Consider the following 15,165-nt stretch of genomic DNA (forward strand, 5'->3'; position numbering starts at 1 on the left):
GGACAAATACTGCAGAAGTGGCTGAAAAATAACTGGATTTCAGTAAAGGCTGGCATAGGCTTATAACTGAGGAGAACTGTGGTGAATGTGCATGTGTTCTGCTCTCCGCGGCAGAGCAAGTATGTCTGCTACCCTAAGAGAAAGGCTTTTTTCTAGTTGGTTGATGGGTTTGGGATGTTTTTTTTTCTAATAGATTTCCCACTGGATGCCTGAATTGGTAGTTATGAGATGACCTTCCTCCACCCGCAGCAGGAAATCAAGCACGTATTGATTGCACAACATGACATTCATTGCAAAGCTAACATATAACAAGACAGCTCTTTCTTCCAGCACAAGAAGATAGTAAACACTGTAGCCTCCTAAACTCCCAACCCCCAGCAGATTGTGATTTAATACCATTTCTAACTAGTTTCTTCTAAAGAGGACAAGTCCTGATTTCCGAATTCATGCAGAACGGTTCAGCAGCCCAACCCACTCATCGCACTTGTTCTTCTGTACTGGATAAGAGAGAAATGGATATTTTGCTTGTGTGCAATCCCAAGACAAACAAAAATCAAGGGGAAAAAATGATTACAAGAGTTACAGATGTTAGGCAGGCCTTTCAAATCCTCCCCGATTAGAGACATTCAAAAAGGAAATTCTTCCTTTAAAAAGCTCAAAACTGCAACAGAAAATAAATCAGTGAAAGTAAGACCAAATTAAAGTTCTTCTAGAAGGAAAAACATGATTGCTGTGGGATAATACTGTCAGACAATTGCTTAGAGCTGAAGCTGTTCTTATTGTTTAATTTCTGGTTTCTTTCATTTTGCTTTTGTAACATGAGTTTCTTCACATTGGCATAGCGGCAAGCTACCTCCCAAGGAGCTGGAGAGATAGTCAAATAACTAGCAATGTTTCACTTTTGATTGAATATCTTGCTTGAGGCATATTTTCAGGCTTTGGATGAAAGCATAGGAAATTGCTATGATAAGCCTCAGACTTTAAAGTAGTACTGTAGTGGGGAAGACACTTTGCTAGAGTACATATTGTGGAACATTTCAAAGCAAGACAGCAGAACGCTATTCTGTTACTGACAGAAGAAAATTCGGTCACTATATATGAGATTAACAGAACCCACACAAACATAAAACCCACTTTTTAGGATTTCTGTAGTACTAGCCTTAGAAAAGCAACAGTGATTTTAAATAATTTGATACAACTTTCTGTATTATTTGTCAGTTAGAAAAGAGAGCAAAGAATTTTCAGTAGAATTGCCAAAGAATTTTTTTTTTTTTTTAGACGTAATTGTCATACAATGTTCAGCACTTTGTGACGCTGGCCTGTATTAATTCCAAACCAGGAGCTATTACTGTCACATTATAGTTGCCTGTGCTGCAAAAGGCAAAGGCTTCACCTAGGCAAATACCTCATCTATTTCCTGCCCGAGATCCAGGTTCCAAAGTCTCCAGCATAACTGATCAAGAGTTAATCATCAACATATTTGCACTGAGAATTTTCAGTCTTTTCTAGATATTGTGTTCCTGAAGAGGAAGGCAAAATTTCTCACAAGTTATTTTCCTGGGAACAGAGAAAAGGACCTCTAATGGTACCTGTATACAGCCTATTTTCATTAGAACAATTACAAGCAAGCTGGCTTAAACCAGAACGTTGAAGTCTCTGCCAAAAGCACATTACAGTTTAACCACAATGGTTAGCCATCACCTGGTTGGATAGGACCGTTTCTCAGGAACTTATCAAACACACAGATAAACATTTGCTTGCATATTTGCTCTTCTACTGCCTTCTTCCCCGAGGGTACTAAGGAAAAAACAGAACAACCAATAGCATGTCCTGCCTTTGCTGTATGTGGTTTGGTAACACAAATGTAATATTCTACCCAGATCTCTTCAATCAAATGTAAAGTCTTGGCTTACCTTTCTGGTGTTACATCTTCATTGCTGCTCGAGTGTGCTATTTCTAATGTATCTCCATTTCCTCTGTAAATGGAAAAGTCTTCCCTGCTGGCAGAAAAATTATGTTCCTTTCCAATCCAATCCACAGTCACCTTCCTTTCCAGTAAACAAGCCCCGGACAAAGCAGTTCTTCACCCTGGCTGGAGAGAGGCAGCAGTGCCAGGGTGTGCAGTTCTTTCCCCTCAGGTACTTCAAATCTACTGCAGAACAGCTTGCTGCGGGGAGGTGAGGGAGATAAGTTGGCTGTTAATTTATTGAAGACTCCAGAAGTGGAAGCAGCCTTAACAAGCCAAACACTTGATGCGACCCCACAAACTTCTTTCTTCCAGGTCTTCTTCTTTACTTGCCCCTGGAAAATCTTGTATGAGCCAGGACCCCAAACAACAAATAGTGATGGGGTGAATTATTTATTCGTGAATTTACTAGCTCATCCTCATCCCCAAGAAATTTATTTATACTGCATCTTTTGACTCAATTTCCTACTGTCCTCAGCCTCCTCCCCGAAATTTCCCTCAGCAGGCCCTAAATGTCAGTCCACCTCCCTCAGCTCCCCATCTCTCAGCTCCTTGACCAACACCCCAGCCACTTCCCTACACAGCACCGGGGCTGGCTGGGTAAGCTGGAGTTAATGCTACACCCCCACCACCTTGTGCACACCTTGTTGCTCAACCACCCCCCTCCACCAACATTACAGGAGCTCCACCAAAACATGGAACCCGGGCCCCTCCAAACCCTTGCCAGCCCTTTCCTTAGGCCATGTGCTTCACCAGACTCTCCCACCCCACAGCTGATTCCTAATGAGAAAAACATGGTCAGAAGTGAGGGTTTTCTCTTCATCTTCAATCACTCCTCCCTATTTCAACCTGACCCCCAGCCTGTCGCAGAATCAAAAGCCCTAAGAAGGGCTGTGGTCATGCTATAGGCCTGCTTAGTACCTTTCTATAAGTAGAAAGCCAAATTTGTTAAAATATGAAGAAAATTTTTGTGATATTTCATAGAAAAATAAACTATTTGGCTAACTGGGCCAAGCACTATTGGATTCTGTCTCATAGTGTTGTACTTTTAAGAAGAAATGGTGGGGACTAGGTTGCTTTATTCACAGCTGGAGTATCAGAAAGGCACAGCACAGAAGAAAGGATATTTTGGTAGCACCCAGGAATGCTCAGACCAACAATTTCATAACAATCAAACACCCAGTGGAAGCCACTGATGGACAACATTTAAAAAAAAAAATTAAATTATAAATTGTTTCAATGAATTACTATGAACATGATTCTGGTTAAAAAAAAATTTGCTGGGGCTAGGAAAAATGACACCAGCAAAATATTTGACATTCAACAGGATACTGCAAGCAAATTAGAACCATTTTATGACATTTGAATTATTGGAAATTTGAACAAAGATGGGCAAAAAGAGCTGTGATTTCCTAGTGTGCCGAGTGAAAAGCATTACACGGGCAGACATAACTAAAAAAGAAAATAAAAAAATAAGTCAGGCTGATTAAAGAACTCAGATTTTGTTTTTCTGATGTGTTATTGTCTATATTTATGCAATATGAAAAACACGGCCTTACCAAACAGACTGACCAGAGCTTAGATGACAAACTCTCTTTGAACTAATTACAGAAAAAAGGAAAGCAATCACAGCTTAGTGTCCTGTCTTTTGCTGGAGTTCACAAGCTGTTACACGATGAAGGGCACTACTTATGGCTTGCACATCTTTTCCAGTTAAGTGTTGGCTGAGAACTGTTTTTTCTGAATTGCTTTTCCTCAGCAGCCCTCGTTTAAACCATCCAACTATCCAGAGCAGCATTTAGCATGCTCCAAATCCCTCGCAGCCCAATTTGAATTTTTGTTCTTTCCACAACAAAGAAAGAGCTTGCAACTTTGAATTCATAACAAGAAGCTTCTGCTTTTCACACAAGAATGATTTGTTACCTCCTTGCTCTCTGTAGTGTAAAGCCTTGGGCTCATTAAAGACAAAGTAGTCACACAGGTAACAGTGTTCATAATCCCATCAACCAGGAGAAATGAATTTGTGGATACTATATCACTCAATTTAGCTAGTTTGTTACAAGACAAGGCAAATTACGTGGTAGCTGTCCTCTACACAGGGCAGATTTTGTGAGTCCTCTAAATGTTCTTTGCTCATTCTAAATAGGTATTGCACTATACAAAAAACCCACATTTGTTACTAAATGTCAAGGTTTATTTTGAGAATGCAGTTAGTATGTAATACCTGGAAGATGAACAGCTATTGTAAATACAGAATAAAAGCTCAAGCACCATAGCTCTTCTGTTCCTGTATTTGTGTTTTACAACAAAAGACACAGCACTAAATTGCATAACTTCCATAAAAGGTGCCATAACTAATTTAGAAAGACAATGCCTCAACAAATTAGCATTTCAGATTGACATACATGTGCATGCATGGTCATGAGAATTCAAAACAGGGGCCCAGAGAGCCCGGTAACATGAAGTGCTCTTAATCCCCTTCAGCTGTGCTTTGAAGTACAAGCAGTACCTGTTTTGTCATGCTCAGGTCCTCTGCCTCAGCTCCATAAGGCAGGCTACTAATTTTCTCTAATCAGTTGCGTGAGTGTTAGTAAGCCTTGTCAGCTCGTTTACATCAGCGGACACCAATACAATAGGAAATGAACATATTGATTTCACCCAGATCCCTGGGCAGCCACCAGTTACCAACATATCTCAGCTGAGTTTGAAAACAGTGATGCTCTTGATTGCAAAATGACTTTTTCCCTGCTGCTGCCCTCCCCATGATCACTTCTGATCAATAGATCATTCTGATTCACAGACACATTTTCCTCAGGAGGCTTTGAACCAGCTAAGTTCAATTGCTAGCTCAAAGAAAATGTTGGCATTTATTTTTTTATATTGCAAACTAATTCTACATATCCCCTCTCCCAGGATTCATCAAAAAGTTGACTCCTTTACTGAAAGGTCCTATAAAATTGAGGCAAAGTACAAGATTATAAAGGTACCTCTAGTAGAAATGACAGAGGATGAAACTCATTGATACCACATCGCAAAGAACACATGGGAATTTGTTTAAACAAGACAGTGGTGAGTTTCCTAGAGGCAAGGAATTTAATGCTAAAATCTATCAGAACTAATGTGTGTCTCATGACTTTTAAACTCAGCAATTACAGTATAAATCGGCTCAATTTCACTGTAACTGCCCCAAAATCAAATGTTTGTTATGGATATACATTTACAATGAAACAGCCAAAGAGTTGTTCTTACCCAGACCCAGGCTAGAACAAGCAGAGACAATTACCTCCTCTTTTTTTTTTTTTTTGGATTAGCTTCATAAATTATCTTTCAGTTTTGTCACTAAACCCTTGAATTTAATCTGTACTAACCTCATTTAAACACGCAGTGGCTTTCGCCCATCTGTACAATGACATTTCTGGATAAGGCTCTCACATCTCGTCTCCCTTCTTCCAATAGGAAGAAGTGAGGGGTAGCAAAACCTGCCACTAATGCTTAAGCTTCCTGGAGCAGGCTGGCTACAAGCATAGCTAGGATAATAATTTGTACCCTCCTTCAACCACACATAATACAGTCTTTATTCAGCAAATAGCAAAGTCGTTTCACACCATGCCAAAGGTCAGCTTTTGCTGTATTAATAGCTGCTCTGGGAGGATCAGTGTTGTGCTATCCTACATTTTTTCCAGGGCCTGGAGATGCAATTTCCTACAATCTGCAGGCAATTTCCCACCAATTTTCTTGGGGAGCTAATAGGCTGTGACAGGAGATGGAGCTAGCAAGCAGCAGGCGGCTTCAGAAAAGACAAATTGCATCTCTGCCATCTAACTGGGCAATCTAGAAAGACAGAGTTTATAGCTTTGTAGTGCTACTGGGCCCCATGCTAGCAGCAAATCATTCAAGCTGCTATCTGAATTTCATATTCTTTTCCTTCTGAATTTGTTATCACCACATATCACTCTGTCGCACTTTTTCTACAAATGACAGTTAAACACAGATCATGTATGATTACTAGTTTAACTGCCTTTTAACTAGACAAGCCTTACTAAATGCTATTCACACTCAGAAACAGAGAAATATACAGTCTCACTGTCAAATACAGTGATATTTTTGATTATTTTCATACTTGTCAAGGTACAAAGCAGATGCCTACAGCAAGGGATTGATTTATAAGCTAAATTCAAATGAATCACACAGTGCAAACTATAGGAACATTTAAAAAAGCCACTACAGTGAGCATACCTATTGTGGTAAGAAAGTCCCACTGATCATATACAGTAAAAAATGAAAGCATAATAAAAAGCCAAATATCACCAGTAAGTTCTTCCTCTACTCTAGCAGTGCTTGAAACCTAAAAAGTTAAATTCAACGGTCTATGATCAGTTCAATACCATCCATACAAGCATTTTCCTTACAGATTTAAAATTATTTAAAGTTAGTAAAACTAGTAAAGCTCTAAGAATGTATCACCATATCCACTTTAATAGAAATGAAACTGATTTAAAGCTGTTAACCCTCACCTAAGATATAAAAAAAAAATAGTAAAGAATTAAAGAAAATGATTCAAAGGCACATAATGCTAGCAACTATTGCAAGTTATATCTGTCACTGTACTTCCCCTTACTATTACAACAAACCCAGGGGATAAATACTGTAAACATATTCTATTACAGAACCCTGTATATCTGCATGTTTTTCATCAAAATATAGAAGAACAAGTTTCTGAAGGCATGGAGATTATTAAAAACAACCAACAATATTAATGAAATTATTATAATTAGCAAAATTTGCAAGGTTAATATTTCCCCTCCCCCCAGTAAGATTAAATTAGATAGAGTAAAAACAATCCCACCTAAATTATTGCTGTCCACTGGGAGACAAAATTAGTACTGAGATGTATAAAATCTTACTATAATTCAACCCTAAGGAATTTTTTTAATTACATAAGTAATGAAAAAAATGTAAAATTACAGTGAATAAAGTGTTGAAATATTCTAACATGCATTTTGAAATTCTCACATTTAAACCACTTGTCATTAATATCCCCATTTCATATTTGTGGTTTTTAATAAGTTACAGCTAGATAAAATACTGAAGAGCCAAGCAGAATTATAAATAGAGTACCAGGTCAATAACTTGCACTCAACGAAGAAGAGTGTCTACATAAACAAATAAAAAATGCTACAAAAATCATTCAAAAAACAGAAGTACTTTCTTAAACAGATTTGCTGATAAAACCACAAAGGAATATCAGGACTTGAGAATCTTGAATTTAACAAATAAAAACTAATGATTTCTCTACACAAGTCTATGAACTTCTTAAAGTACACATTCAAAAACTCAATTATATCACAGTTTAGCGAATATTCACTCAACTGCTGTCAGAAATACACATCTCATACAATTAACAATCAGAAAGAGAAAAGTAGAAGCATTATGTATGTATAACGTTTTAAAACATCTTTAGGACTAATACATAATTCAGGAGAAAACACAGGGGAGCATAGTAGTAGACTGGTCCCTGCATAAAAAGGAAACTTATTCCAGGAAGTAAATTTAACGTGGCACAAAGTTTGAATCACTGAACTCCAAAGTTTTGTTGCATACATGGCATGTTATCAAATACCTAACTGACATTAAGGTCATTTACATACTTAACAGTAGTGTCTGGCTGATTCATTGACAATCAAAAATATATTGAATTTGCAAAGCCATCAGATGATATTTTTACTTGAAACCTAATTAAGAAAATACTCAGGTCCAACTGTAAGAAATAACTACAGCAGGAATATTTTTTAAGAATAAAGGGGAGGAAGCTTCATTGCTCTCCAAAATATCTTGCTACAGCAAACCACAAAATAAGAGTTATTAGCTTATCATAACTGCAGCCAATTTTTAAAGTAATGGAGTAACCCTCTGTAGATTGCTCTAAGGAAGTGGGACAAACACTGAAATGAACAGATGGATTTTATTTTAAACAAATTAGGCTCACTACCAGAAAAGTAACAAGTGATTTCTAAGTTTCCCAATGCTATGGGTTAACTATGAGTCAACAAGTGCCAAGTGCAAAGTCCTGCACGTGGGTTGGGGCAATCCCAAGCACAAATACAGACTGGGCAGAAAATAGATTGAGAGCAACCCTGAGGAGAGAGACTTGGAGGTGTTGGTCGATGAGAAGCTCAACATAAGCTGGCAATGTGCGCTAACAACCTCGAAAGCCAACTGGATCCTGGGCTGCATCAAAAGAAGTGTGGCCAGCAGGTCCAGGGAGGTGATTCTGCCCCTCTACATGGCTCTGCTGAGACCCCACATGGAGTATCGTGTCTAGCTCTGGGGCCACCAACAGAGGAAGGACAGCGACCTGTTGAAACTGGTCCAGAGAAGGGTCATAAAGATGATCAGAGGGCTGGAGCACCTCTCCTATGAAGACAGGATAAGAGTTGGGGTTGTTCAGCCTGGAGAAGACAAGGATCTGGGGAGACCTTATAGCAACATTTCAGTACCTAAAGGGGGCCTACAGGAAAGATGGAGAAGGACTTCTTTTCAGGGACCATAGTGGTAGGATGAGGGGTAACAGTTTTAAACTGGATGAGGGAAAATTTAGATTAGATATTAGGAAGAAATTCTTTACTGCGAGGGTGGTGAAACTGGAATGGGTTGCCCAGAGAAGCTGTGCATACCACATCCCTGGAGGTGTTCAAGACCAGGCTGGATGCGGCTTTCAGTAACCTGGTCTAGTGGAAGGTGTCTATAACTACTATTTATGACACATTCATTCTGCCTGTTTACTATTTTAAACTGTTATTAAAAGCAGTCCTTGAAGAAAACCCAGAATTTATTATCTACTGTTACAAGCTATCATCTCTACTTTCTATGTTAATGACAGAGCATACGAAAGGGATAACGACAACAGTGTGTTTGATTTCTCAATTCCCAAACTATGTGTTACCTTTGCCTCTAACTCATTCTTGGCAGAAAACAGAGATCGAAACAAGGTTCAAGAGATACTATTCCTTTGTACTGTGAACACAGCAAAGGCAATCCTTGCCGTGCTCTACGCAACACTATCTAGTGCTCCTTGTAGCATCTCTTCTGAGTCAGCATAACCTTACTGTGGACAAAATTGCATGTGAATTCTTCGGAGAGAAAACATTTCAAAATTTAAATCTGACCTCAGAAGCCACCACAGAATTTTTCTGTGGCAAGCCAACTATACCAACCATCAATTCCACAAACAACAAGAGTATAGAGCAATGATACTATCTTATTTCTGGGTGCTTGCTTTAGAAAGGGAAATCATTACAACATACACTGGCTGATACTACCTATGGAGATTCTCTTGTAGTCTACATATGGCCAACAGACTTGTTAGCAACAGAAATCTTACCAATGCGTGACTCATAAAGGGCAAGCCTATTGTTCAGCTTCTGGGAGTGAACTGTGGGTCCTGACATTAAGGAATATTGTTGGGGGGGGACAGGAGGGGGAGGAACCAAAACAAAACTCTGCTCAGCTTTGCAAACGATAACTAACATTTGTTCCCACACCGCCAATTTTTTGGTATTCAGTTTTCTGAGAACAGCACTTTAGTTCCAAGGAAACAAAAATCTAGCTTTCTCAAAGACTAATGTATCATAGAAGCAATGGGTTCATTTGGAGATATAGCATCTTTAAGAATATTCTGCCCTCTGAAAACAATTCTTCGTTCATTCTTCATTCCCTTCATGTTTTCTTGTTGTATTTAATTTATAGGTTCTTTTCTTGAAGTTATGAAAAAAAAATATTAAATTAACACAGAAAAAAACCCCAACAAACCACATCCATGTGTTTAAAGTGTGTTCAAAGCAGTTTTTGCTGGTTTAGAAAATGTTTAAGTGAGTGTTTGAGCTCTCCAATATAGTTGGAACAGAAATTTGGAGTAAACTTCTCAACATGTCAGCAAGGCAGACCCACAGGGCAGATTTTTAAAGCACCCAGCTCCTACATGTCTGGTTTCCCTAGCAAAATCTACCATGCTACACTAAGCACTTAAGTTACAATGGGACATCTGGGAGCATGTTGCTGAAAACGGGATTATTAATTGCTGGAAAGCTGATCTTGAGCTACAGAACTATTAGGTAATGGGAAATGTTGAGAACTGGCTGTGATTTAACTCTTCTCTCAGGATTAGGTGACTACTTATGGATGTCAAAGAAATGCCCGCTTCCAGTTCCAATACATAGCTCAGGTGTCCTTGAATTACTCTGCAGAAACACCTGAACAACTTTATGGAAAAACAGTAGACAATGAAATTGCATACATGGAATCTCATTCTAGGTGAATTTTGTAGATTGCATGTTAGACTACCACGAGAACCTGTATATATGTTCCCATTCTCCCTTATCCCACTGCGTACTCTCTTCCATGAACTCTTTCTTCCATTCTGGTGTTCATCAGGTCCTACACTAAGCTGCCTCATCCTTCCCACTCTGTAATACAAGATCTCTCTGGCAGGACACAAGTCTTATATAGACCTACATTCTCACATTCTTTCTATGAACTTGTGGTAGGGGAAAAAAAAATAAAATCATAGGAAGACATGATACAGTTGCAGCCAGTCCACCTTTTCCAGTGAAGTGGCTTAAGGGGTAAACACTTTATCAACAGTGCGAAATCTGAATTCAGTTCTCTTCCTTAGCCTGAAAACATTAAAATCCACCTCTCAGTCACTAGAATGATGGAACTTCCCCATTGACTCAAAATTGCACAAATGTAATAGAAAATAATGAAGGACTACTCTAACTAGATTACACAATCCCACAGTCTTATAAATGGGTCAGTCTTCCCCTCCTCTCCCCCCCAAAAAAAACCCCACCAAAAAAATCAGTTTGTCAACCTGGATTTAAGTTACTTAAGCAACTTAGACACTTCTGAAAATTCTACCTGCATCGTCAATGAAAAGATGTGACAGAAAAATTATGGTCAATTGTTTATACACAAAATCACACATATGCCTAGACAATAGATTCTACTCTGATGTTTATATCACAAAATAACACTGTAATTTTAACAGTCTATGAACTTCATATTAATTTGGTGCTCCCTCTTCCTTTTACAGGAACAAAAGCTTATGAAGTGCCAAATGAGTTTAAAAGAATAAATGCAGACAAAAATTCTCTCTCAAGAACCAGTGCTTTGTGGGTTGATATGGAACTCTTTGCTTGGAACTATAATCAAAAGGAAATACTCTGACATACTGACAAATGCATTGTGTGGAATAATATAATGATTTTCTGCAATTGGTTTATAAAAGGTTTATAAAAGGCTAGTGCATATACACAAAATATACGTAATAGAGCTAGCAAAGGATTTTGTTCAGTTGAATTGATATTACCACAAAATCTCCTCTTCATCAGATATTGTTTGCACTAACATCCAATATGTCATTTGTAAGGACTCCCTGCTTCTGTCTGGCACTAGTATTTGCCAGAGTGGCATTCAAACATCTCTGAATACTGAGGACCACCCAGCAAACAAAGAACGGGGACAATCAAAGGAATCTTTTAGAATTGTAATTAAATTGACAAAAAAATATTAATTACCTTCATCATAGTATTGATGTACCTCTTTTTTTCCATGTGCGTTTCCCAGTGCCTTTTCTGTTACTGCTGGTCTAGGTTGGCCTATTTCTTCATTCAATATGCAATGATTTCCACCCACTACTTTACCAAGGGGTATAAGAATTTACAGAAGTTTTATGTTCTATGAATTTTAAATCTTGTAGGTAATAACGTAGGCAGACATGCCAAGATTTCATCAAATATATATTTTCATTAAAAATTATACCTGCTTATAGAATAGGCTTTGCTGTTTGATAAATTAAAAAAAACAACTTTCATAAACTGTAAGTTAAACCTGAAACAAAAAATTATAAATTGAGACCAATATTGTATGATGTGTTCTCAAGTTTTCAGATGCTTAATGCTTAAGGTAGAGCTGAGTGGGGAAAAAAAAATATTCTTAATTATGACCAATAAAAATTTTGTACACATATGATTAAATTCATTCATATGCATAAATAATGCCAAATTGCATAACTGCTCTGACTCACTTGTGCATTCTAGAAGCTAAGAAGAAAAGACAAGGTGTTTCATGATTTTCCTGACACTATGATTTTACATCTCCTGATGGCAAAGACTGTGGTTTTACTAACAACCACCATGTTGCAGCTTAAAGCAGATCCACTATATACATGTGTATATTTTTTTTAAAGTTACATGAATGTGTTAGAATACTTTCATTCTTGGTTCCTCTGATATAAACTTTTAATAAAGGCAAAAGAACACCTATAAAGTAAAAGCCAAGGTGATAGCAGTTTGGAAGAAATCCAAATGTTCCTAATTAAAACAAATTTGCCAGTGCTGCTAAACAAATGATCATTGGCAGAGTCAGACATTTGGAAAAAATTCAATATGGAAACAGGTTCAGTAAAGTTCAAGTAACCTAGTACATAATATTTTTTTTAAACTTTTCTTTTTTAAAATGACACAGCACTTCACAGCATTTCAATGTAAAAAATATAATTACTTCTTTGAAAAGCCTGATGATTCTGCTTTTTGCCTCACTCTGTGTGAAAGGAATATGACCGCCACCTAAGTTGGTCTGCCATTTTCATACAGACAGGTATTTACAACACGGCAACAGACAAATATATAGATACATATGGATAGAACACTGATTTTAAATGTCTAGGAAATCAGGTTATCCTGAATGGTTAGCATTTTTCATTTCAAATGCAAAGTTAATTATTAAGTATTAAGGCCATTACAATTCTAGATGCTATAAAATGGTTTCAGTAGAATGGTCATGTAAATTGAAAAGAAAACTCATATCTCTTCAGACAGGAAATTGAGAAAAAATTTGCCCCCAGATGAGAATTTCCTTATCCAGTCAATGCATCTGTCAGTTAAACTTGTTTCTTCCTAGTTACGTGCCTTTGAAAGAGCAGGGATATAGGTCATAGTCAAATGCTAGTAAAATGAGAAAGCAGCTCTTCACAGATGAATCTTAACCTGTCTGCCAGTTTGTGTTATCTGAATTATTTGTTCAAAGATATAGTAGTCTATAGTAGAGTGTAGTCTCCATTAGCAACAGAAATTCTAATTAAATTAGAGAATGTAGGAAATGAATGACCCTCACTGGTGCAATAGCTAGGTTTGTCTAGCACACAGTGGTAGAACTCGTTAACCTGAAAAAACATAGGCAGAATAAAATGTACACATTCTCTCTTCCTCCATTTCCCTTGAGTACACCAAGAAAACTTGATCTGAAGATGCATAGCTTTGGTAACTGGCTGCTTAGCATGGCTCTTCACAGATGTCACACACTGATGCGACAGTGGAAAGGACTCAAAGATTGCTCAGTATGAATACACAGAGCCTATAGCCCTGCATAAGACGGGACACTCAGGAAAATTAATTCTAATTAATTTGTACGGTGGATTAGTTAAAAATAAAAATATTCCTTTGTCAATATTCTCACAAGAAATTAAGAAGCAAGTTTAACTTAGTTTAGGTTAATTCACTTCACTTGCAGACCTGCTTTTAACATTGTTTAAGTGATCCCCTGTAAAACTGACACTTTTGGTGATTTAATTAAATTTACCTGAGTATCTACCTATAGACAAGACATTAAAAAGGAAATGGTCATTGACTACCACTTCTCGGTAAAATACAAAGGATGCAACTTATCTAGCTCTGTTTAATCATAGATATCCTCAGTTAATGAACAAAGGCTCTGATGTACTTAGTTGAAACGCAGTCTTGCATGAATTTTGTTCAGCTGGGGGAGAAAGGAGAGGGAAGTCATCTCTTCTTCTAGAGGAATGACCAAATGACATCATCAGGCACATATCACTGTATCTGCCAAAGAACATATACATGGAACAGCAGAATAAACTTAAAATAAACTGCACAACTTTATGAAATGTTCAATTTTTATATTTACACTATAATTAGTACAAAATTGCCTTTTAAGTTTTCTGTAGCACAAGACAGTATCTACTAGACTTGATACCCTAATACGTCAAAACAACTACTTCGAAATACGATAAAGGAATCTAGGAAGAGTTATAAAGAATAAGACACCATTTTCAAACTATACATAGTGTTTGCTTTTGCTTCTAAAAAGGTACTTATATCCCCAAAAGGTTTTTAATTTTAAATAAGCAGGGGGGGCAGGGAAGGGGGAGGGGGAGGGGGGGGAAGACTGGTTGTTGGTACTAAAGCCTTTACTGTAATAAACTAAACATATTTACAATTTGTACAAATGTTTGACCTTCAACAAAAATACAAAAACATATCACAAGATGCAAAACCAGCAAACAAGTTCATCTGAGACACCACTGCTCTACACAGGACAGAATGCAACTTGAACTGCAAGGAACAGAAAGGTATTTATCCCCCATATTCAGGCAATGAAACAATTAGCATGAGGTCACAAAGAAAGAAAAAAAATAAAAGGCTCCAACATTCTTCAGTAGACTCAGCTTTTAAAAACTATGTCAAAAACCTAGGCTACATCTGTCCATCTTGCCTCTGTGTTCTGTTTGGTCCACGTAGCCAATAACTTGGTTGCTGGATGTTGCATTCAATTTTGAAGAATCGGAGTAGTTTCATGGCAAGTCTGGAACCTCAATACTTTTGTTCCTTTTTAAAAGGCAAAACCTTTCTACTTCTACAATTGAGAACAATTTTGGCCCAGTTCAACTTCTAAAAGTTATATCCCCATCATATTTTTCAGTAGATAACTTCATAGACGGTAGCCTTTTTGTCTCCAGAGCCAGTGACTATGTACTTATCATCCACAGAGATGTCACAGCTAAGTACTGACGAAGATTCTTTGGACTAGAAGAAAAATAGATATATATTAGATCATTATAAAACAAAAAAAACCCCAGTCTGTTACTCTAATCTCAGCATCCTGTTTTGGGTAGATCACATAGGTGAAGATATCCGAGTCCACTCCTGGGACTCCAAGTGTTTTAGCTTTTTCTTTAAATCCATCATCCTCACCTGGAAGATACTGGCTCCATAAGGAGTTCTCCATGCATTAAGAAGGTTATCTTTTCCAGTACTCACAAACCATTTACCTAGAATATAAAACAGAAGGACTATGAAAACATATGACACAGACATCTGACAGATTTGGCATTTTCATCTCCCATC

At 37.5% G+C, this 15,165-nt stretch overlaps 1 protein-coding gene across 3 annotated transcripts in view; it reads right to left on the bottom strand.

The window, feature by feature from the left end:
• Window positions 1-4,138: 4,138 nt before the first annotated feature.
• The window catches only part of TLE1 (transducin like enhancer of split 1), an 82,324-nt gene continuing 71,297 nt past the window's right edge, over window positions 4,139-15,165 (bottom strand). For all 3 annotated transcript variants that reach the window (XM_014942651.1, XM_014942650.1, XM_014942652.1), the window contains 2 exons: window positions 15,013-15,089; window positions 4,139-14,844 (listed from right to left, as the gene is read on the bottom strand). In XM_014942651.1, the coding sequence (XP_014798137.1) occupies window positions 14,737-14,844; window positions 15,013-15,089 (185 nt within the window). In that variant the 3' untranslated portion in view covers window positions 4,139-14,736. The remainder of the gene's footprint in view (window positions 14,845-15,012; window positions 15,090-15,165) is intronic.

Source organism: Calidris pugnax, unplaced genomic scaffold (assembly GCF_001431845.1).
Source record: "Calidris pugnax isolate Ruff unplaced genomic scaffold, ASM143184v1 scaffold109, whole genome shotgun sequence".
Classification (NCBI taxonomy): domain Eukaryota; kingdom Metazoa; phylum Chordata; class Aves; order Charadriiformes; family Scolopacidae; genus Calidris; species Calidris pugnax.